Source organism: Pseudonaja textilis, chromosome 11, assembly GCF_049901715.1.
Source record: "Pseudonaja textilis isolate UNSWEBS1 chromosome 11, rPseTex1.2, whole genome shotgun sequence".
In the NCBI taxonomy this organism is placed as follows: domain Eukaryota; kingdom Metazoa; phylum Chordata; class Lepidosauria; order Squamata; family Elapidae; genus Pseudonaja; species Pseudonaja textilis.
This window is the reverse complement of record NC_142000.1, coordinates 17,967,288-17,990,522: the sequence shown is the minus strand read 5'-3', so window position 1 is coordinate 17,990,522 and position 23,235 is coordinate 17,967,288. Positions and strand designations below refer to the sequence as shown.

The window sequence follows — 23,235 nt, the reverse complement described above, 5'->3', positions numbered from 1 at the left end:
TTTTCAGAAGAGACCTTATCATTAACATTCACATACAGGTAGGCTGTCAGGGCTCTGGCATCCACCTCCATTCAAAACATGAATATCTAGCCACATCTCTCAGAGTTTAAAAAAATCATTTATTAGGAGTGAACATGCCGGTGCTACCAGGGAGCAGCCGACTCTGAGACACATCATTCATTTCACCCTTGACCCTGGTCTTCCCCCAGCCCCTGGATGTATATTCTCCAATGGGACACATCCATAGCCAAGAGTCATCAGTCATGCTCTCCAGTAATAATCTTGCGCACCAGAAGTTTCGGCTGCCTAGCAATTATCTATGAAAATATTTAAGGAATGCAGTACTTCCCCACTCCCTTTCTGCTGACAACTCTAAAAGACCAGAGAAATATTTTTGAATTGACATTCGGCTCCCCTCACTTCTTGAAGGTGACCTGTACAACACAAAAAGAAAATAAATTTATTGGAGATAGAGAATGTAGGGTTGCGAACCCCCCACCGGTTTGATTTACAACCACAGTTCAGTTCACAGTTTCTGTGGTTAAGCAAGAGAGTGATTCAGTGCACTTTGCCCCATTTTACAATCTTTCTTGCCACGGTTCTTAAGCGAATCACTGCCATTGTTATGTCGGTAAGAAAGTTGCTCAGTGAAACCAGCTTCCCACCTGGCTTGTCTGAAGAAGGTCACCAAATTATTCTGGGACACTAGAACCATCATAAATACATGCCAGTTGCCCAGCGTTTGAATTTTGATCACATGATTGTGGGGATGGTGCAACGGTGGTGTGGGAAACCGGTCGTAAGTCTCTTTTTGAAAGTACCATTGCAACTTCAGTCACTAAACCAATTGATGTAAGTCAAGGACTTCCTATATCTTGTTCCATGTAAACAAAACCAAGACCATTGTAATAAATAAACCTTTCGTCTACTGCAATGATCAATCCCCTTAGTATGATACAACCTGCTATTGTATATCAATGGAATAAGAAGGAATTTGAAATAGGATTCTAAACTTTTCGTGTGTTTGAGCTATAAGAGTTTACTGCCATTACGTATGTGCACTGCCAAAATTGGGAGCATTTAATGGTAGTGTCAGAACAATTTGTAAGCTGCTTGGGCTGTTTTGCTTTTCCTAACATATCGGTAAACTGGCAATTTGTTCTCCAGCTAAAAAAACAACAACCCAGCCCAGGCTAGCTGATGTTCCCTCCAATAACAGAGACAGATGTTGCTAATTAAGTGTGCATTAAAAAACAGTTAATACTGATACATCATTAAAGCCATCTGATAATGAGAGTTCAATCTTTAATCTGATGGATCTGAAGAGCTGGGCAGATGTGAAACATGTTGCACGCTTGTGACTTACCATTAGAAAAAAAGAGCTTGCGAGTCGGATTGTGAGTAGTGTAAAAGAATTCTTTGGTTTTTTTTTTTTTTAAAAGAATGATGTCCCAAAGGTACTTTTTCCAAGAGGTGCTTGGGCTGTCTTTGCTTTTCCTTGAAGACCTTTCCCTTCTCATCCAAGGAGCTTCTTCAGTTCTGAAGAAGTGGAAGCTGAACCTGAAGAAGATTCTTGGATGAGAAGCGAAACGTTTTCAAAGAAAAACAAAGCAAGCCCAGGTGCTTTTTGAAAAAAGCTCCTGGATGACTGAGAATCTCCATAGACATTTTTGTAAAATGATGTTTGTTGTTGTATGATCCTAACAAATGATTTACTTATTTTATTTACTTATTTTTCTTCCAGCAAACATTCCATACGCCAAGCCTTGGCGATGAAGAGTTTGAGATTCCGCCAATTACGCCACCCCCTGAACTGGATCCCACGAATTTAGGGATGGCTGACATCCTCCTGCCTTTTCAAGGCCTCAGTGATCAGTTGGGAGCCCAAGGAAATGAATTCACACCTCAGTTTCCACCCCAGAGTTTGGATCTGCCTTCTATTACAGTATCTCGAAACTTGGTGGAACAAGATGGCATCATCCAAAGCAATGGATTACATATGGTAGGAACAGATATATTGTTGTTTTTTTCCCCATTCTTCTGACTATCTAACTATTTTATTGCAATGTGGATGATGTAAAACTAGCATTAAAATTTGCACTGATGATGTTACCTCCTTTTGCAATCAAACTTCTGCAAGAAAAACAACCAAGCTCAGAGAGCACCAAGGACCCTCCACAGTTGTCATCTCCTCCTCCTTCCTCCTCCATTCCACAAACCCCATCTCCTTGTGGGACTGATGATGTCGCCTAGTTTGGTAATGAAACGTTTGCAAGGAAAGCAACCGAGTCAGAGAGCATCAAGGACCCCACAGTTCAGCCCCGAGCTACAAATATTTCCTTCTTGCAGCAATCTTAAGCAAGAAAAACGGTCCACTTAAAACTAACCAGATTTTCTACGGAGTTCCTTTGCCTCTTTACGATTAACCTCATCCCGAATATTAAATTTATATTTCAAAGCCGTGTTGATACATGCCTGTCATTACTTATTGAAAATATGCACTTTATTAAAGTGATAAATATTTATTAATAATAAAATTCCTTTATTTAAATTGTATATTTTATGAATGATCTTTCCTTGGAGCCCCCTTTTTTATTACCGCAATAAAAAAAACATAAAAGAGGCATTTTAACTATGAAATTTCATTTCATGGTCAATTGGGTTTGCTGTATCTGAAAGAACTAACTATGGGGCCATAAAATAATTATGATATTAATCTACATTCGTACAATGGCTGCATGCAGCAGAGCTTCTCAATTTTTTATTGCATCTTTGTTGTCAAGTTGTTAAATTGGTACTGATAGTTAAATCACAGACTTTACAGATTCTACAGATACAGCTTCAATATTGGGTAAGATATATTGAAACTGGAATAATTCTTGAAATCTGCAGGTGACATCTATGAGCAACAGTGTCCATCTGGACATCTCTCTTGCTGAACCGCCTGTCCTAATAAAGATAAATATTGCTTTTTAAAAAATATTTAAAAGGAAGCCTGGTATGTTACAAAGAACAGAGAATTCTGTATTAAGAGAAAAGTTATTGGATTCCCCATATATTCATTGTGACAAAATAAAAACAACGAATGGCTACCAACAGAGTAAAAATGGCAGGCAGGGAGATTAAGAGTAAATAACCCAAGGAGCTATAGAACATTAGGCAAGTGATGGTTGCCATACCCATTGTGTTGCTCACAACATGTTCTCCTCATGTTTAGCTCAGATGTATTTATCCAATTTATCTGCTGTTTATATACTGTTCAACCCAACAGTGCCTGTAGCATATTCCAGAATAAAACAAAAACCTCCAAGAATAATTGTCCAAGAATAGACAAGGAGAGAAGGAGAGAAGCAACCTAGAACTAAGGAGAAATTTCTTGATAGTTAGAACAATTCATCAGTGGATCAACTTGCCTCCAGAAGTTGTGGATGCTCCAACACTGGAAGTTTTTAAGAAGAGATTGGACAACCGTTTTTCTGAAATGGAATACGGTCTCCTACTTGAGGATTAGAAGTCATCCAAGATCCCTTCCATTCTGTGATCTCAAGCTTCTAGGAGAAGCGTTCTGGTCATCACCAATCTATGCGTGAAAACCAGGCTTTGATGGAATTCTAAAAAAATAACAGCATGGAACCAATCTATTTTCTGGAAAAACATTGTTCTAAAGAAGATTTCAGCTACATAGAAACTTCATCCTTGTGGTCCCTGAAGATGACAAAATGACTGCCAAAGAGCCTACCATCCTGATTTTTTTGAGCAGAGAGGAAGCTACTGGGAAAAGACCATCTCATGCATATCCAGGCCTTAGCCTTGTTGAATTGTTCTCTGAGAACACAACTTTTTATATACCACATGCAATCATGGATGTTTTTGGAAACATCTCCATTCCAGGCAGTTTTATACAGCCACAGATCGTTCCTTTAATTGGATTTATGGATTGACCCTGTTGAGATGTCCAGCAGAGTGTCACCTTGAAGAAATGTCATGAAATTTTCAAGTGTCAACGGCAAAGAAATGAAATGTACTTGGGCAAAAGCTATGATTAATACACCTTGTCTCCAGATTTATTCTGAATACTGCCTGACATGTGCACCTACAAACTTGAATATAAAACTGCCAGAGGCGTGAGTAAAAATAGGTTATGCCAAGGTTCACCAATGTTTCCCTCAGGGCCTTGAGTTGACTAGCTACAAACAGTACTTTTACAGGCTTCTCTTAGATTTGCTGCCAGAAGACAATTGGAATAATAAATAATGCTTTACATTCCATTAGTAAGTTTAGATAGCTGTATTTTAAGCGCAAGTAAGCAGTTTTGTCAAATGCAACGGTCTCCCCAATTATTAAAGATGGCTATTGATAGATTAACATTTTCGTACCTCTTTCAAGAAAAGATTAATAAGACAGCTCAGGATGCATTCTCTTACATTCCCTACCTAGCCTGTCTTTTTTTGTGTGTGTGTATGTGTTTGTAAACAAGAGAGGGATAATTTTTCATATTGCTGATTAGTTTATGATTATGGACAGGAAATAAAGCAGCATTTAATCTTCATTTAAATGCATTCTGTTAGGTTGAGATTTCTTTTCCCTGAAAGAGAGAGATATATATATAAAAGGCATACAGTATCATTAGTATTGGCATTTTAATAATATGGCAATGCAAAATATCAACATTCTTAAATGAATTACTGGAGGGAAGAATTGGATAAAGTACCATTTGTGTTCAGAAAAGCACCCAGGGCGCATAACATAATATGGGGAAAAATATACATCTAGATGTAAACAGATGGAAACCCGTTAGCAAACACCATCACAAGTCATTACTTACTAAAGCATCACTGACTATGGACGATCACCTGAGAAATTATTTTAATTTGCAAAGGATGCTACAAAACTGTTCCTTGGGCTCTGTGGGGTTCTCTCTTCTTCTTTTTATTATTTTTATTCTCGCCTCCATTCCCCTCACCCACCTTTAAACATCTCTCTATAAGCTGCCCAACCCACTGAGTAGCACTGACATCAGTAGTACATCAATTTCAGAAAGTGGATTATTTTTACCAGACAGCTATTGTGACATATTGGGTCAGTCATAAATGAAAGATATTCATGCAAGCATGCAATACTTGTAATGAAGTCTCACTCTGACCTTCTGTATGATTGATTCTGTAATTTAGTTTTCTCAGGCACTGCCTGAAATGAAATGAAATCATGTTGAACAAGTTTTGAATACCCACAGTGCACCAGGAGAGGGAAAATCTGCAGCCCTAGAGGCTTGGGAGAGAGCAGCTGAACAATTTATCTCCATGCTATTATAGCCTTTGCCAACATTCAAGATTTTCTTCCCTCCCTCTCTCTCCCTCTATCTTTCTCTCTCACTCTCTCTCTCTCTTTTCTTATTTGGCTTAAATACTTAATTCTGCAGGTAGCTGTAAATGGGAAAATAAAATGCTGTTCAGATTTAAAACGACAGCACCGGAGTACATGTAAGGGACTGATAAAATATCTTGAATAGAACTGACCTTTTATGTTGCCGAAAGTTACTGAGGGATTCATCCTAATAATTACCATATAGATTATTTTTTATTTCTTTCCTGCAATGAAACATTTCAGGGAGCAATGGTGCTGATTGAATGAAAATCGAACTTGTTACCATTCTCTCAGCTTAGCCTGTTGTACATAAGAGAAGGTTAGCTTTGATGAATTTTGAAATTCTTTTTTTTTTTTTTTGCTTCAGATATCTAAGAAACAGGCAGGGAAATAATTGCCTTTTTTTTCAGCCCACATTTTTATTTTCTTCTTTTTTCTTTTATGAAAAATAAATTACCTCTGGTTTTTACAAAAATATATACATCATTCTTGTAATATAGGTGTTGGTGGGTGTAATTTTTTTTTTCCTATGAAAATGTTGAGGTTTTGGAAGATTTTAAAAATATCACAGTGTTTTGGGGGGCGCACTCTTACTTAGATGAAATTAGATGTTGTGAGGAAACTATGGAGAATAATGTGTGCTTTTCTATAACATTTCTATAACATTTATCAAAGAAGAATCAAATCCACCAGGAAGTATTTTTGATCAAGCTAAGACATCTAGAGATAGGAAAACCATTTGCTTGAAATGATATAGGGTCTCCTGAAAAAACAGGGTTAGACTAGAAGACCTCAAAGGCCCCCTCTAATTTTGACATCTAAGCTAATGTAAGCATTAGCTTCATTAATAAAACAATATCCAACATTGTGATATATAACACGCAGGGAGGTTTTATCTTCCTTACCATGATTTACAAATCAGTATTATCCTCTTATTCTTTTAAGAATCGGTGATGGGCTATGTGAAAATTATTAAATAAAAGCATGATTTAGGTCACTGGACATTCTTGTTAACCCATGTAGGTTAAGAAACTGCTGAAGTTCGTTTCAGCTTAATCTTTGTATGTTGGTCTGTTTATTTTAATTTTAACTCTTATGGCACAAAAGAAATGAGCCATTGCAGATGGTTGGTTTTTTTAAAAAAAATATATCAAGAACTTGCGTTTCTCAAAGAAACAAATCAAGATAACTTGAAATTTTATGAAGACAATACTCCAAATCTAAACTTATATCAGTTTCCAAATTCTTCTCCCCCCTTTTTTTTTTTTTACTAAAAAGACAAATTGAGAATGCTCTTTAGGTTATTGCAAATCTGCGTAGGCATGTTTTCAGCTTACTCCCTTTGTCAAATGTATGCTTCCAATTTTGTTGTATATTTGTTTTAATATATAGTTCCTTTTTAATATAAACTTTATGATCTGGATATGGATAAGATGAATGACTGTGGTTGTAATTAGGACAATGTTACATTAGTGTTATTTCATACATTACAACTAAAATGCTTCATTAGTATGTTTAGTGATTGGTAAAAGACGTCTTTGTTATGTCAAACATGTTGTCAATATTGTTGCTATCATATTGTCATTGCTAAGGGAGGAAAATTATGGAACACAATTTTCTAGCCTAAGTGTGCAACATTGACTCAGACCAGTCCAAGATGCTTTCTAAAAAGGAATTGTACAGCCAAGTCAACCTTCATTTACTACTTATGTTTGCCATCTACCTGACATTAAGTATCTTAACATGGATTTCCTCATGTATTTAATAAATTTCCTCTTCTCTAGTATGAAAAAGGGTTGTGAAGAATCTGAGGATGGCTTGCGCTAAACCTTGCTGGCAACCAAATCCAAAATATACTGATAGCAGTATAACAAGCTATTTTCCCCCCAAACAGTGGAAGGGTATAATTGCAGCCTTTTTGCAAACAACTGCAGGAGGAGTTGCTAGAGAGAAAGAAGGATATCTTCCAAAACATTTGAAGTTAATTTCATTGCAAATTTGGAAATCCTACCTACCTGATTCCAACAACTAGCATGTTTCTGGTCTGTAAAATAGTATTGATTTTAAAAAAAAATCTTTTATACAAGCCTTGGTGGTGCAGTGGTCAGAATGCAGTATTGCAAGCAAATTCTGCCCACAGACTAGAGTTCGATCCTGATAGGGCTCAAGGTTGACTTAGCCTTCCATCCTTCTGTGGTCGGTAAAATGAGGACCCAGATTATTGAGGGCAAGATGTTGACTTTGTAAATCTACCAAAGAGTCCTGTAATAGGGTGGTATATAAGTCTAATTCTGATTGTAACCTATGACTATCATTAAGTGTTGTACGTTATTCTTGATTCTTAACAAATGTATCTTTTCTTTTATGTATACTGGGAATATTTACACCAAGACAAATTCCTTGTGTGTCCAATTACCCTTGGCCAATAAAGTATTCTATTCTATTCTATTCTATTCTATTCTATTCTATTCTATTCTATTCTATTCTATTCTATTCTACTCCTATATTATCCTATATTCTGTTCTATTCTGTTCTATTCTGTTCTATTCTATTCTACTCTACTCTACTCTACTCTACTCTACTCTACTCCTATATTATCCTATATTCTACTCTATTCCTATTCTATTCTACTCTACTCTACTCCTATATTATCCTATATTCTATTCTATTCTATTCTATTCTATTCTATTCTATTCTATTCTATTCTATTCTGTTCTGTTCTGTTCTATTCTATTCTACTCTACTCTACTCTACTCTACTCTACTCTACTCTACTCTACTCTACTCCTATATTATCCTATATTCTACTCTATTCCTATTCTATTCTACTCTACTCTACTCCTATATTATCCTATATTCTATTCTATTCTATTCTATTCTATTCTATTCTATTCTATTCTATTCTACTCCTATATTATCCTATATTCTGTTCTATTCTGTTCTATTCTGTTCTATTCTATTCTATTCTACTCTACTCTACTCTACTCTACTCTACTCTACTCCTATATTATCCTATATTCTACTCTATTCCTATTCTATTCTACTCTACTCTACTCCTATATTATCCTATATTCTATTCTATTCTATTCTATTCTATTCTATTCTATTCTATTCTATTCTATTCTATTCTATTCTATTCTCTGTGTTATTGCTATTTCTCAGCCAAATTTGGGGGTCAATCAAGAAATCAGGAAGCCAAGGAAAAAAGCATCCATCTACTGACTAGCATAACCACTCCACTTAGGGCCGGGAAGTAAAGCCAAATCTTTAAGGCTCGTTTAAGGGGCAACAGGCTTTTGGGCTACTCAGAAGATGGAGGTGATAACTATTCCAGAGACCAAGAGCTATAACAGAGAACGCTCATCTCTTGGAACCTATCATATGACACTGCTTTAATAACAGGACCTGTTGGATGGTCCCTCAGACAGCCAAGTCCCAAATCACAGCCAGAATCTTGACTGGTACCCAGAAGCTTACGGATAACCTGTGCAGCTCACCCAACAGATGTGTTACATAGACCTACCCAAGTGCTCTCATCACTCTCCACATAGCTACAGTATAGTCTTGAAGGGCAGCCCCACGCAGAAGGGGAGCATTCCAGCCATTTTCAGAGAACTGGGTGTTTGCGTAAAGTAGGCCTGGTCGTTTGGGCCCAAACCAGCTCTGAGTTGATTTATTCCATGTTCCATCAGTTTGTTTTCTTGGCGCTCTCTCTGTGGTTTCTCAGATGTCTTCCCACCACCAAAGTTCAAAAGTGTCAGTTACTCTTCCTATCCCGTCTCTGTTAATGTTCAAAATTCCATTTAATAAGTCCTCTGTTCTTTCTCTCTTTCAGGATCACACCCATACAGGGATGCCTCAGTACCGTCAGGACCATTCTTTGATCATGAGATCTGTTGTCCACATGACGGAAGCTGCTCGTTCAGGAATTATGACTCCTAACCAGCTTACTACTATTAACCAGTCCCAGCTAAGTGCTCAACTGGGATTAAATCTAGGGAGTTCCAACTTGCCACACACATCTCCTTCCCCTCCTGCAAGCAAATCAGCAACTCCTTCTCCGTCCAGTTCTATCAATGAGGAAGATGCAGATGATCCCAATAGAGTAAGTTACAGCACTTGCCAATCAATCAATCAATCAATCAATAAACAATCAATCCAAAGGTCTTTCTGCATAAACTTTTGATGTTTTTGCTCCGGAAAGATTTCAGAATCCTTGCCCCAAATAATAGATTTTCAGTTAATTTGGAGGAGTTGCCTATCTGTGGATATGATGGCTAACCTAGGGCCTGTATATGTTCTACTACAACACCATACAAGACAAAATAAGTAGATAGTAGCAAGATAGTAACGGATGAGTAGGTGGATGCTTTGGTTGGTTGGAAGGCTGGCTGGCTTAGTTGACTGGGGTTTTTTTGTAAAAAAGAGTTAAATATATAGGTGGGCACCATGTTTATCCAGCTTTATTGCATAGAGATCCTTTGTGACATTTTCAAAAGAAGGAAGTTCCCTGAGTAAGGGTCATCATGAATAGATTCCTGCCTTATAAACGCAGTCCTCTTGTTTGCCATCTCTGGCTGCAATGCTTTTGACATTTTCACATGCCACTTTGTAGGGTATTCATGCTAAAAAAACAACAACACCCTAACCTGTGCATCTCTTTCTAAAAAGCAACCTTCACCTTTTCATAAGTGGTGCCCTCCAGTTTGTTTTCATCTTGAGAATAAATGACCATCCGAAAGAAAGATGGCAGGTGGTGAAATACATCTGAACTCTCAGGCATCCATTTTGGAAATAAATAGCAGGATTTTACACGTGTTTCTAGCACAGCATCTTATTTTTCTTTGCTTTGCTTTTCCCTGGGGGTGGTGGTGGAGAAAATCTTTGCCATTACTTAAACTTTAACCAAACGATTATGGCAAATTACAGCTAGAGATTGGTAGGCCAGTTCATGGTGGAAACTGGGAGATTTGCACATGTGGAAGGTGTGGATCTATCAAGTAGCGTTTTGAGCAGAATTCCACCTACGAGCTATGCAGGGCATAGATAGATAGATAGATAGATAGATAGATAGATAGATAGATAGATAGATAGATAGAGACTGACTGACTGACTGACTGACTGACTGACTGACTCACTGGCACTGAGAAAGGATTAAAAAACAACTCAGCTTATTGTTCTTTGACCTGGAAGAATTAACAGAGACATTAGCAACAGCGTGAACAAAAGGGCTAGAAAAGTAGAAAGAGTTGATTCCACTTTTTTTTCAGGCAGAGTAATATCTTGTTTCTCAAATGTTAGTGGGGTACGTCCTGCGCCAAAGAAAGTTTTAATGCTGAAGATGTTCTAGTCTTAGAATTTAATGTGGCAAGCTGTCCAGAGACAGACAGACAGACAGACTGACTGACTGACTAGGGTGACTTTGAGCCAATCACCAGGATTCTGTGAGTTCTAGTCCCGCCTTAGCCATGAAAGCCAGCTGGGTGACTTTGGGCCAATCACCAAGAGTCTGTGAGTTCTAGTCCCGCCTTAGCCATGAAGGGCTGACTTTGGCCCAGTCCCTCCCACTCAGCCCAACTCACCTCACAGGGTGGCGGTCGTTGGAAAATAAGAGAAGGAAGCCGTCGTTGGCAAAGTCTGCTGCCTTGATTTATTTGCAAAAATAACAAAGGGATACCAATAAATAAAGATCATAAAATCAGGCATCACCAACCACCTTGCTTTGCAACAGAAATTCTGGCGCCCCCTGTGTTCGTAAATTGAGGACTGCCGATAGTTTCAGGAAGTTGCAGACAGGTCCTGGGCTCCCTTTCAAACACCTGTTTCCCTTCATATCCAAAGCCTGCTATTTGGAATCACATCTGGCCCCTGAATAGACAAGGCTGATGTGCCTGGTTTTCTTGCTCTTGCAGGCTGCCGGAGAAAAGCGGGCTGCCCCGGATCCTGGCAAGAAGCCCAAAACGCCGAAGAAAAAGAAAAAGAAAGATCCTAACGAACCACAGAAGCCCGTTTCCGCGTATGCCTTGTTCTTCAGGGACACGCAAGCTGCAATTAAAGGCCAGAACCCCAACGCTACCTTTGGCGAGGTTTCGAAAATCGTGGCCTCTATGTGGGACAGTTTAGGAGAAGAGCAAAAACAGGTAAAGCGGAGTGGAGCGGCCTTGCTGTTCGGAGGGAGGTTCAGGCCCGCCAAGGATCACAATCCCATCTCATTAAAAACAGCGGAGGGCTAATCCTTTGGCGGGGGCTTGGCTAATGAGGAAGCGAGCCCAGACTGGGGGAGAGGTGGGTAAACAGGACCAGACTGCCTTTAGTCTTGCCTGAGAAACTCAAGAGTCAAGAGCAGTGGTGGTATTGGACCGGTTTGGCCTGGTTCTGGCAAGCCGGTAGCAGCGATGAGCAGCGGAGACCAAACCAATTCTCTCTGCTGCTTTGCTGTTGGATCCACCCATAGGTGGGATTCTACCGGTTCACACCTATTTGCTAGAACCGGCTGTTAACATTCTAAGCAGTTCGGAGAACCGGTTGTTAGAAAAAATTACTGGTCTAATCCTGTAAGGAAGGCAGGAAGGAAACATTCTGGTGTTGCTTACAGAAACTGCCTCTCCGTTAACCCTTATTACATTCTTGGAGGGACTAGACTTCCTGTCTCTGGAACTTCTCTGGAGTTTTTTCCCCCTCCTTTGCTGGTACTTTGCTTATATGGAGTGACCATTCAAAGTTACAATGGCACTGAAAAAAGTGACTTATGACCATTTTTCACACTTAACGACTGTTGCAGTATCCCCACAGTCATGAGAGGCCAGGCGAGGAGATGCGTGCCTCGATGTGAGTGATATTAAGTTGGCCACGCCCAGCCAATAACATGACCACCAAGCCATGTCCACCCAGTCACATGATCACCAAGCCACACCCACCAACTAAGCCACAACCACAGAACCAGTTGTTAAAAATGTTGAATCCTACCCCTGGGTCCACCCATCTGCCCGCCTGGGCTCCCATACTTACTTTTATCCGCCGAAGTTGAAGCGCAGCTGCTTTGCGGGGCACAGAATAGCACCTCACGGCAGCTGCTGAAATGACCGGGAGATTGTGCAGGCTTGCAGGAGGCGAGTGAGAACGCCTCTGCAAAGTGAGCGTTTGGCATGCACAGGCACACAAAGTGTGTGTATGAGTGCAAAGTGCGCCCACAAAGCCATGCCCCCTGCATTGGTGGCAACAATATTTGAATCCCACCACTGGTCAAGATCTACCAAGGGGTTTTGGATGGGTGGGGGTATGATTTTAATGGAGCGGTGGATGTACCGATTTAGAAACATTTATTTTTCCACCGAGAGGAAGTTTACGGATTATGGGGCGATGTACTCTGCTCCTGGCGGGGTGTGTGCTTGTGTTTCCCACAAGCCCACACACAAACATAGAAACAAACACACATATACAAAATACACACACTTGTACAAAATATAGGTTTTCTTGGAAAGTCCCCCCCCCTTCTATCTCACAAGAGGACTGTGGTTATTTTTGTTTTGTTTCCCTTTAAAATATTTTTTTAAAGGAGTTGCAATGTAGATAATGATAGTAATTGTCCTACTACTATTACCTCCTCCTTCCTCTCCTTCTTCTCCTCCTTCTCTTCCTCTTTTTCTCCTTCTCTTCCTCTTCTTCCCTCTCCTCCTCCTCCTTCCCCTCCACCTTTTCTTCCTCCTCCTCCTCTCCTCCTTCTTCTTCACTTCCTCCTTCTCTTCCTCTTCTTCCCTTTCCCTCTTCTCTTTTTCCTCCTCTCCCTCTCCTCCTCCCCTCCCTCTTTCTCCTCCTCCTTTCCCTCCTCTTCTCTTTCTCCTCCTCTTCCTCCTTCTTCTTCCTCCTCCCTCTCCTCCTCCTTACTCCCCCTCTTCTCTTTCTCCTCCCCCCACAACCACTCCTCTTCAGCCAAAAACTGCTGCATTTGGTGAAGTTTCTGGGTTTAACACTGTATCATTTTTAACAGGTATATAAAAGAAAAACAGAAGCTGCCAAGAAGGAATACCTTAAAGCCCTTGCAGCCTACAGAGCTAGTTTGGTGTCCAAGGTGAGCTTACTGCCGATTTCAGTTCAACATAGAGGAACAGTTTTCAATGCAGATTAATTTCCTTTTTCAATCATTTGGTTAGAAGGCTTTTTAAAATTAGTAACAAACTCACTGCTTGAGGTGTGAAATGGGGTCCCTGTTCCTTCTAAAATTACCAGCAAACACAGAATGAAACCTGTGGGAAAAGAAGGGGTGAATTAAACAGTTAAGAACTTTTGAAAAGCGCTATATAATAGGTCCAACAGGGTTAGCTTCTTCAACAAATAAGATCAAGGGAATGTGATGTAAAGCACTGCAGCATCACAGAAGGTCCTTTTTTCTTTCTTTCAGTGACTCTGTAATCCCTTGCATTGGGGTGGGGTCAGGGCAACTGAATGGAGCTGGGAGTTTACTGGCCGGATGGCCTTCCTGACACCTACACGGTGTTCAAGCAGACAATTACTCATTAGGCCCAAAGAGAGAAATAATTGCAGCTTCTTAGGATCGAACTCACACTCATGTAAGAGGGGCTATGTGCGTGCATGCATCAGCCGGCAACTCATGCAGCCCCGTGGCGAACAGACTGCAGACCGGTAGTGGGCCGCGGCCCCCAGCTTGGGGACCCTGGCCTAGACTGCATAAATAACCCTAACTCAGATGAGTTGACTTATTGTTGTTGCATGAGCCACGGTGGCACAGTGGTTAGAGTGCAGTACTGCAGGCTACTTCTGTTGACTGCCGGTTGCCTGCAGTTTGGCCATTTGAATCAAGGTTGACTCAGCCGTCCATCCTTCCGAGGTGGGTAAAATGAGGACCCAGATTGTTGGGGAAAAGAGGCTGGCTCTGTAAACAGCTTAAGGAGGGCTGGAAAGCATGGTGTATAAGTCTAAGGGCTATTGCTCTTCCTTCCTTCCTTCCTTCCTTCCTTCCTTCCTTCCTTCCTTCCTTCCTTCCTTCCTTCCTTCCTTCCTTCCTTCCTTCCTTCCTTCCTTCCTTCCCTCCCTCCCTCCCTCCTCCTTCTCCTCCCTCTCTCCCTCCTCCCTTCCTTCCTTCCTTCCTTCCTTCCTTCCTTCCTTCCTTCCTTCCTTCCTTCCTTCCTTCTTTCCTTCTCCTCCCTCCCTTCCTTCCTTCCTTCCTTCCTTCCCTCCATCCCTCCCTCCTTCCTTCCCCTCTCTCCCTCCCTCCTTCCTTCCTTCTTCCTTCCTTCCTTCCTTCCTTCCTTCCTTCCTTCCTTCCTTCCTTCCTTCCTTCCTTCCTTCCTTCCTTCCTTCCTTCCTTCCTTCCTTCCTTCCCCATGGTGGCACAGTGGCTAGAATGCAGCATTGCAAGCTAACTCTGCCCACTGCCAGGAGTTTGATCCTGACTGGCTGAAAGGTTGACTCAGCCTTCCATTCTTCCGAGGTGGGTAAAATGGGGACGCAGGTTGTTGGGGAGGCCATAGGCTGACTCCGTCAACCGCTTAGAGAGGTCTGGAAAGCCCCGTGAAGCGGTATAGAAGTGCTATTGCTATTTTCTTTTTTGGCCCCCAGGCTGCTGCTGAGTCAGCGGAAGCCCAGACCATCCGGTCTGTCCAGCAGACTCTGGCCTCCACGAATTTGTCTTCTTCCTTGCTTCTGAATAGCCCTCTTTCGCAACACGCCACGGCCGTCGCCTCCCCGCAGACTCTCCAGCAACCCCTCCCCAGGGCCATTGCCCCCAAGCCTTTAACCATGCGGCTGCCCGGGAATCCCGCCGTGGCCCCCGCCTCCATCACCCCGACAAACATTTCCCCCTCGCTGATCAGCTCCATGGCCGGCAGCCTGGCCGCCACCCCAGCCTCGGCCCCCTCCCAGGCCAGCCCTTCCTTGCAAAGCCAGCCGCAGCACCAGCTCCAACAGCTCCAGCAGCTGCAGCTCCAGCAAATGCAGCAGCAGCAGCTGCACCAGCAGCAGCTGCACCAGCAGATCCAGCAGCAGATGCAGCAGCAGCATTTCCAGCACCACATGCAGCAGCAGATGCAGCAGCAGCTGCAGCAGATCCAGCTCCAGCAGTTGCACCAGCAGCAGTTGCAACAGATGCAGCAGCAGCAGCAGCAGCACCCGCCGCAGCCTTCCCCGCAGCAACTTTCCCCGGCTTCCTCGCAGATCACCTCGCCGATAGCGGCCATTGGCAGCCCACCCCCAGCCAGCCAGCCGCACCCATCCCAAATACAAGGCCAGACACAGACTCAGCTCTTATCGCAGGCCGGTATTTTCTGAAGACGCACCGAGTCGCCCAGGCTTTGCGTCCCGGAGGAAGCGAAGCGGTGAATCGGGCAGAAACTGCGTAGGGTCAACGGAGAGTTTATGCAGGAACGCATAACACATAAAAGAGACTTCTAAGCTGTCTATTAGATAGGCAATAAAAGAACTACAGTGTAGCTGGGTATAATCCTTTAGCTGAATTATAAATATTTTTTTTTCCAGCGTTCCCTTCCCCCTTCTCTTCCTCCTTCCCTTCCCTTCCTCCATTCCCCTTCCTCTTCTCTCTTCCCTTCCCTTCTTTCCCCCCTTCCATTCCTCCTCCCCCTTCTCTTCCCCCTTATCCCTCTTCCCCTTCCTTCTCTTCTTTTCCCGTTTCCACCTTATCCTTCTTCCCTTCCCTTTCCCTTCCTTTTCTCTTTTGTTTTTTAGGCAAATAAGCTGTGCTCTTTTTTCCCACTTCTTTTTTTAATGTGGCCCATTTAAAAAAATATATATATTCCAAGCTTTACTGACAATATGCGAACTGAATAGTCTTAAATGCCCAGGCAAGAAGACTGAGAGATAAAAAAAAAATGGCCTTTTTACAGTTTTCCAATTAAAACTGTTTCTTCTTCCTGCAAAATTGGCAGACCAGTTAGGTTTTGGAATTAATTTGAACCCACGAAGCTCTTAAAAGCACAGTTGTAACTACCTGTAAAATGTTGATTGGATTTCATACAATCATGCTTCTACGACATGAGTAGCTGACGGTGTTTTTCTATCATGGATAATAATGATGTAAAAGAAATATCACAGACTTTTGCCAAAGCTTTTTTTTTTTTTCCTTTTTAATAATGTCTTCTGAAGTTCATCAACATCGAAAGCCATCTTCTCATTTTACTATGTTTGTTTTTTTTCAATTTCTCCAATACTTTGGAATAAAACACACAGTTCAGTTCTGCTCATAACCACCCATGAAAAAGAAACTGAATATTCTATCCTGTGTTTGGGTGAACTTTCAGATTTAATACACTGTATTTTTTTAAAAAAGGAAATGCACTTAAATAAACTGTTATTACAAAAAAAAGTAAGAAAAATGTTGAGTTTTTAAAATATGATGTAATATTGGTAGATTATTTAAAGGGGATTGCCACATCTGAATAATCAGTGTAAATATTTTCTTTAAAAGGTTGTAAGTTTTCAGATCATGTGTTGTAAAGTTTTCATAAATGAGGCTTTAATGTAAACACTGGTAACATGAATGATTTAATTGCGGCATTGCTTATTGTGTTTTTATGCTGTTTTATACTTTTTTATGAGTTACGATAGCAATTAAGTTGTTTGTATTTTGTTTATCTAAACAAATGCTTTTATCTTGCTATAGAATAAACACATTTCAGGAAAAAAAAACAACTGCCACCACCAACCAGCTTTGCAAAATTTTAATTAGCACTGAATATGGAATATGGATGGAACATTTTATGGGCCCATCTGGTGACAACATTGGCCTCCCAGAAGGTTACAGAAGAATAGAATAGAATAGAATAGAATAGAATGGAATGGAATGGAATGGAATGGAATAGAATAGAATAGAATAGAATAGAATAGAATAGAATAGAATAGAATAGAATAGAATAGAATAACAGAAAACAGTGGAATGGAATGGAACAGAGCAGAACAGGATGCAGAATATGAATGGAATAGACTAGAATAATAGAATAGAATAACAGGAAAGAATGGCATGGAATAGAATTTGAATAGAATAGAATTCTTTATTGGCCAAGTGTGATCGGACACACAGGGAATTTGTCTTCAGTGCATAAGCTGTCATTGTATATAAAAGCTGTAAGTGATAAATTACGATCATAGTCATAAATCATAAGATACAACACTTAGTGATAGATAATACTGAAGTATTGGCTCATGAAGACAACATTGAAAAATACCCCCCCCCCCAAATTATGAGAAGGTGGCATCTGATGGAGAAAAGTCTAAATCCATCTTTGCCCGTTTGGTCAATAAATGCAATTATTTCCCCTTATGTACCAACAAAACAATACCTATATTGCAATTAGGATAATGCTCAGCATAAGCCTTTTTTTTTTTGCATAGATCTGCATCTGTGTATTTAGTTCAGAATTCATTGATTTTAAAAAAAGTGTTTTATCTAGGTTGACCTTAAAAATCATAGTGTCTGTCCAATGAAAAAGGAAATCCGGAGCCCTGTTGTACTCACTGTTGTACATCCCCCCCACCTCTCTTCTCCATACAAGGAAAACAGTTTGACCACTATCCCCAGTTGTCTTGCATGATTAATTACAGCATCTGTCCTGTCAGTAGCTATAATGAAGAGGTCTTGATAAAAATTGCAAATTACCACTGGCAAACCATCTTAAACTGCTTACGATGAAATGGAAAAACAGCAAATCAGGAACCTGAGTCGAATCCTAATCTGGAGGAAAATAACATCAGAGAGGTTGCAGCGTCCAGGACTCTCGCCATATAAACAGGATCAAAATGAAATTCACAAAAGATGTTGTGGCTTTAAAGCTGCTATCCGTCCAGAAATATTACACCGTGTCCCCCAGTGTGACTTCTCTGGAGCTTTTAAATAATGTTGGGAGGAAGAACATAAAAGAGTGCAGGAAATTTCTGTTACGTGCATTACGAGCCTCGGATGCCAGGGTGGTTTACAGATTTAAGTTGATTGCATTTTATTCCCAGTGAAATCAATAGGCTAAAAGCAGAATGGAATAGGGATAGGATAGAATAGGATGGGATAGGATAGGATAAGATAGAATTAGAATTAGAATAGAATAGAATAGAATAGAATAGAATAGAATAGAATAGAATAGAATAGAATAGAATAGAATAGAATAGAATAGAACGACTGGATACCTTTTTTGGTCAGGTGATGCCAGAAGTGGTATTCAGCAGGTTCTGACCAATTCTGGAGAACAGATAGTGGTCATTTTGAGTAGTTTGGAGAACCGGCCAGTCCCACCTCTGACTGGCCCCGCCAACCCCATCTATTCTCTGCCTCCCATTGAGTCCCAGCTGATCGGCTGGGTCTTCTTTGGTTGCCCTGCACCAAGGAGAACAGAGCTGGAAAGCAGGTTAGTGGAGTGGAGAGGGAAGGGGGATTTTGCAGTAGCCTTCCCCTGCCATGCCCACCAAGCCAAGCCACACCCCACAGAACCAGTAGTAAAAAAAATTGAATCCCACCACTGGATGACATCATTCATCTTCATCATCTCTCCATTCTTAAGGCTCCCAAGGCTGATAGGATGGGATAAAATCTCCATCCCTCCTAACAAATTCACATCAAGAAGAATAGAAATGATAATAGCCAGCTCTGAGGCATCATATGTGGTCCAGACCTTAAGTTCTCAGCTAATCCAAGCTTTCCTTATACCTGTTATTTTCTCCCTGGTTCTGCTTAACTTTTGGAATGTGCCTTAAAAGTCATGGGTAGCTAAAGGAAAAATTATTAGCAAAGAAATAAAGTTTTTAACTTCTTCTGAGGCTATTAATCTAATTTAGCAATTGCAGGACAAGCCATAAGGTACCCATTTCTTTATCCTGATAAGCGACAAGATGGTAGGGATTAAGAATCCTGCTTCAGCAGCTGCTGTTTGAGATAGCTGCTTCATTAAATTAAATGTTTGTGTTGACCCTATTAATTCATGGGTTGTGTTTCTTTTACTTATTCACGTATTTATTTCTCACATTTCCATAGGGCCAGATTTCAAAGACTCCGGGTGTAATAACAGTAAAAGGATAAAACAATATAGATAGGGAAGCAATGCAAAGAATGATCTTTACATCTCAAGTAGGTTTTTCCACTCTGCACTTAACAGGGAGCTTCAAACAATCAAGCTTTATTTGGGAATAAACATTCTTTTGTTTCAGGAACGAAGCCATTTTTCAAGTCAAAATAATGAACTAATTATGTGCATGCCTAGCTCATCCCTTGAACATGTCAACTTTAATCAAAAGTGAGACAAAATAGATAGTTGGAAGATTTTCACCATCAGCAACAGATTGAATAGAAAATGAGCGCGTGAGAGAGATGAGAGGAGATAGATGATAGATAGACAGACAGGCGGATGGGTGATAGGTAGATATAGATAGACGATAGGTGGATGATAGATAATAGATGATAAGTTGGCAGGTGGGCAATGAAATGGATGGATAAAGATTAGATAGATAGATAGAACTAGAGATAAGAGGATAGATAAGAAAACGAGATGAGAACTAGTGTGTGTGTGTGTGCGTGTGTGTGTGTGTGTGTGTGTGTGTGTGTGAGCATTCAGCTTTGTTCGGTATTTTCCCACGTCATAGTAGTTGTGCTTTTAAAGTTACGACTTTAAAAGCACAACTACTATGATGTGGGAAAATACCCGAACAAAGCTGAATGCCATACATGTAAGTACCTGTGAAAACTTAAGAATGAATATATATCAATTTATCTTATGACCATATCAAAACAAAATACAGGATCTAATCCCAGGTAAAATAATTAAAAGAAAATGTGATAATAAAATAAATAGGTGATAAATACAAAGAATCAACTTTCAAGTGAATACATAACATTTTTAAATTTTATATTTAAATCTAGATCAAGTAAACACTTGATCTAGACGTTGCTCAGGATGTCTATAAATCAAGACAATTTTCAATTGCAGACCAGCTTGGTCACAGAAAAGTACCAGCCATCTGATCACAGCGCAGCCCATTCTATCAACTTGATCCAGAAATAAGTCCCACTGGGCAAATAGGCTCCATTGCGGTAAATAGATTTTGCAGCTTTTCTAAGATACCTAATACATTAGAAGTAGGTGTATATTTGAATTGAACCTTTTGACTGAGCAAGGCAAAAAGCCTTAAGACCCACTGAAATGATGGAGGTTCACCTTTTTGTCTTTGCGTGGTTACCATTCAGTTAAATGGACCTTATGTGGGGAAAAAAAACCCAAGCATACGCGCGCACACACACACACACACACACACACACACGCATACACAAAAAAAACCCACCCACCTCAATTACAGCTAATTGAATATAGCAATTGACACTCTTGAAAGCTCCTGAAATTCTTACCCTCAACAAATGAAACCTAAACCATATATGACAGTAATTGTATATATGGCCTGTAATTGCAGGCTTGCATTGCTAGGAAAATGTCACGCGTGATAAGAGTTTATGACAAAGCAAGTCTGTTTCCCTTCATGTGGGAAGAGAAGCAGGTACAATCCCACCCATTAACCAATTTCATCTAGCCTGCATTTTATCAGATGAGATGAAGGGCTGAAAAACTCATTGATGATCAGTCTTGCCAGGAAATGGGCAACCATAAAGTCATTGAGGGTATCCTGCAATCCAAATTTAGTTGCAAGGAAGGAAGATCTGTTAAACGCAGTATCTGATTCTTGGGTCAGTTTTATGCTGCTAAAAAAATATATGAAAACAACAAAATATGTTTATGACTAGCTGGATACCCGTGCTTCGCAATGAAACTTAGTGATTGGGCTATGCAGGAGAAATTCTGTTCACAATCCATTGGTTAGTGGGGGTCAGTGATTGAAAGACATAAGGGAATATCCCTCCCTCCGCCTTGAGTCCGGAAGCAGTTCCATAGGTGGAAGGCGTCGACATTTTAGGTGAGGCACCGATGTTTGGTACTGTAAGGAGCCCCAGGCCACTCCTGAGTGAAGGAGTGGAACGTCTGCCGGTTTGAACTGAGGTAACGGAATGTGGGGCAACTGGCAGTTGGAACAGAGTTCTCTTCAGGTGGGGAGGGGGAGTAGAACTCCTTAGCATCAGAGCGTGTTAATTGCTGTATAAGAAATACTAATGCTCTGATGGTCATTTCGATAAATCCTTTCTTAGCGAGCACCTAGAAGCCAAGGGGAACATAGGTGACAAATTTCAAGTTTGTAGGCTTTATGGTTCTAGAGATTTCATGATGAGTGAGTGTTACTTGGCTTATATAGATAGATAGATAGATAGATAGATAGATAGATAGATAGATAGATAGATATAGATATAGATATAGATATGTTTTCTGAGGTTCTCGCGGGTATTTGTATGTGGATCTTTGGTTGTTCGGGTTTTCTCCCGCGTAAGATTCGAAGTATCTAGGCAACATCCATCCATCACTCTGAGAAGCAAGAGCCGAAGACAGAAGCACACATACATACATACATATATATATATATAGATTGAAGTAGATTTGATATCTTCCTCCCTCTCACCTTCCTTCCTTCTTTCCTTCCTTCCTTCCACCCACCCATCTGCCAGTGTTCCAGAAAATCTCCACTCCAACTAATAACTTCAAGACAGACATCTTCACAAAAATTTATTTTGGATAGTAAACGGACACAACCGGGTAATCCTGAATCTGAAAATTCCAGGCTTCCTTGCAATAAGTAAAAACTACCAATCCATCCGCTGTACCCATCATTGCATCACATGCCCCAATATCCATCCGACCCAGCTTAAGACTTCCCCTCACTTATGCGCAAAATAACATGACCTTGAATTAGGAAAAGAACGTTATGTTTAACTACATACGCTCCAAGAAATTCCTCCCTCCCACTTTCCCAGGCTCAGAATTTTGGCAGCATGGGAGCATCTGGTCTCAATATGGCTTCCAAAGCTGACACCATCCATCTTAGCTAAATATATGTGTGCCTTCTAAATAGCAGAGCTTCAGTTCACAGAATAGGGCAGACTTTCACGCGGCGACGTGATCAAAATTCAGTCGTTTGGCTCACATTTATGATGGTTGCGTTGTCCCAGGGTTGTGGGATCCCCTTCTGCAACTTCCTGAACAAGCCATGTCGATGGGGAAGCCAGATTCACTTAATAACCATGTTACTAATTTAACAGCTGCTGGGATTCACTTAACAACTGTGGCAAGGAAAGCCGTAAAACGGAACAAAATTCACTTCACAAATGTCTCGCTTAACAACAGAAATTTTGGGCTCGATTGTGGTTGTAAGTTGAGGACCACCTGTAGTTATGCCAGGGTGGGTCATACAAATATATGTGTCATTTTTGGGGTACTGTAGTACTTTGAGCAAATACTTTGGCCACCTAATGAGAAGGAAGGACTCACTGGAGAAGAGCCTAATGCTGAGAATGATTGAGGGCAAAGGAAGAAGAAGGGAACGGCAGAGGAGGAGGTGGATGGATGGAGTCACTGAAGCAGTCGGTGTGAGCTTCAATGGACTCCAGAAGATGGAAGAGGACAGGAAGGTCTGGAGGAACATGGTCCATGGGGTTGCAATGGATCGGACACAACTTCACAACTAACAACAACAACAACAAAGTATCCTGATGTTTGAATCTTTGCAATAGAGCAATGAAGTAGAGGAACATAGTCTCTGTTTCCGCCAGATACCCTCAAAACTCTGAAAAGCGAAGAGGGAAAAACATGTCACCTGTAAAGCAGGAGAAACGTTGGATTTTTCCTTGACTTGTTTGTGTGTGTGTGTGTGTCTGTGTGTTTAGAGTTAGGCTAATTTTCCACCTGGTATGAAATCCTGTCTTCGCATAGCTAGAGAAGCTTGGAAATACCACCAGCAAATAACCTGAGAACCTTCCAATGTGCAGAAC

General features: G+C 40.8%; 1 protein-coding gene across 2 annotated transcripts in view; it reads left to right on the top strand.

The window, feature by feature from the left end:
• The window catches only part of TOX3 (TOX high mobility group box family member 3), a 77,011-nt gene extending 60,153 nt beyond the window's left edge, over positions 1-16,858 (top strand). For both annotated transcript variants that reach the window (XM_026714027.2, XM_087940686.1), the window contains 5 exons: positions 1,745-2,002; positions 9,199-9,468; positions 11,276-11,503; positions 13,351-13,431; positions 14,940-16,858. In XM_026714027.2, coding sequence (XP_026569812.2) covers positions 1,745-2,002; positions 9,199-9,468; positions 11,276-11,503; positions 13,351-13,431; positions 14,940-15,647 — 1,545 coding nt within the window. In that variant the 3' untranslated portion in view covers positions 15,648-16,858. The remainder of the gene's footprint in view (positions 1-1,744; positions 2,003-9,198; positions 9,469-11,275; positions 11,504-13,350; positions 13,432-14,939) is intronic.
• Positions 16,859-23,235: the final 6,377 nt, after the last annotated feature.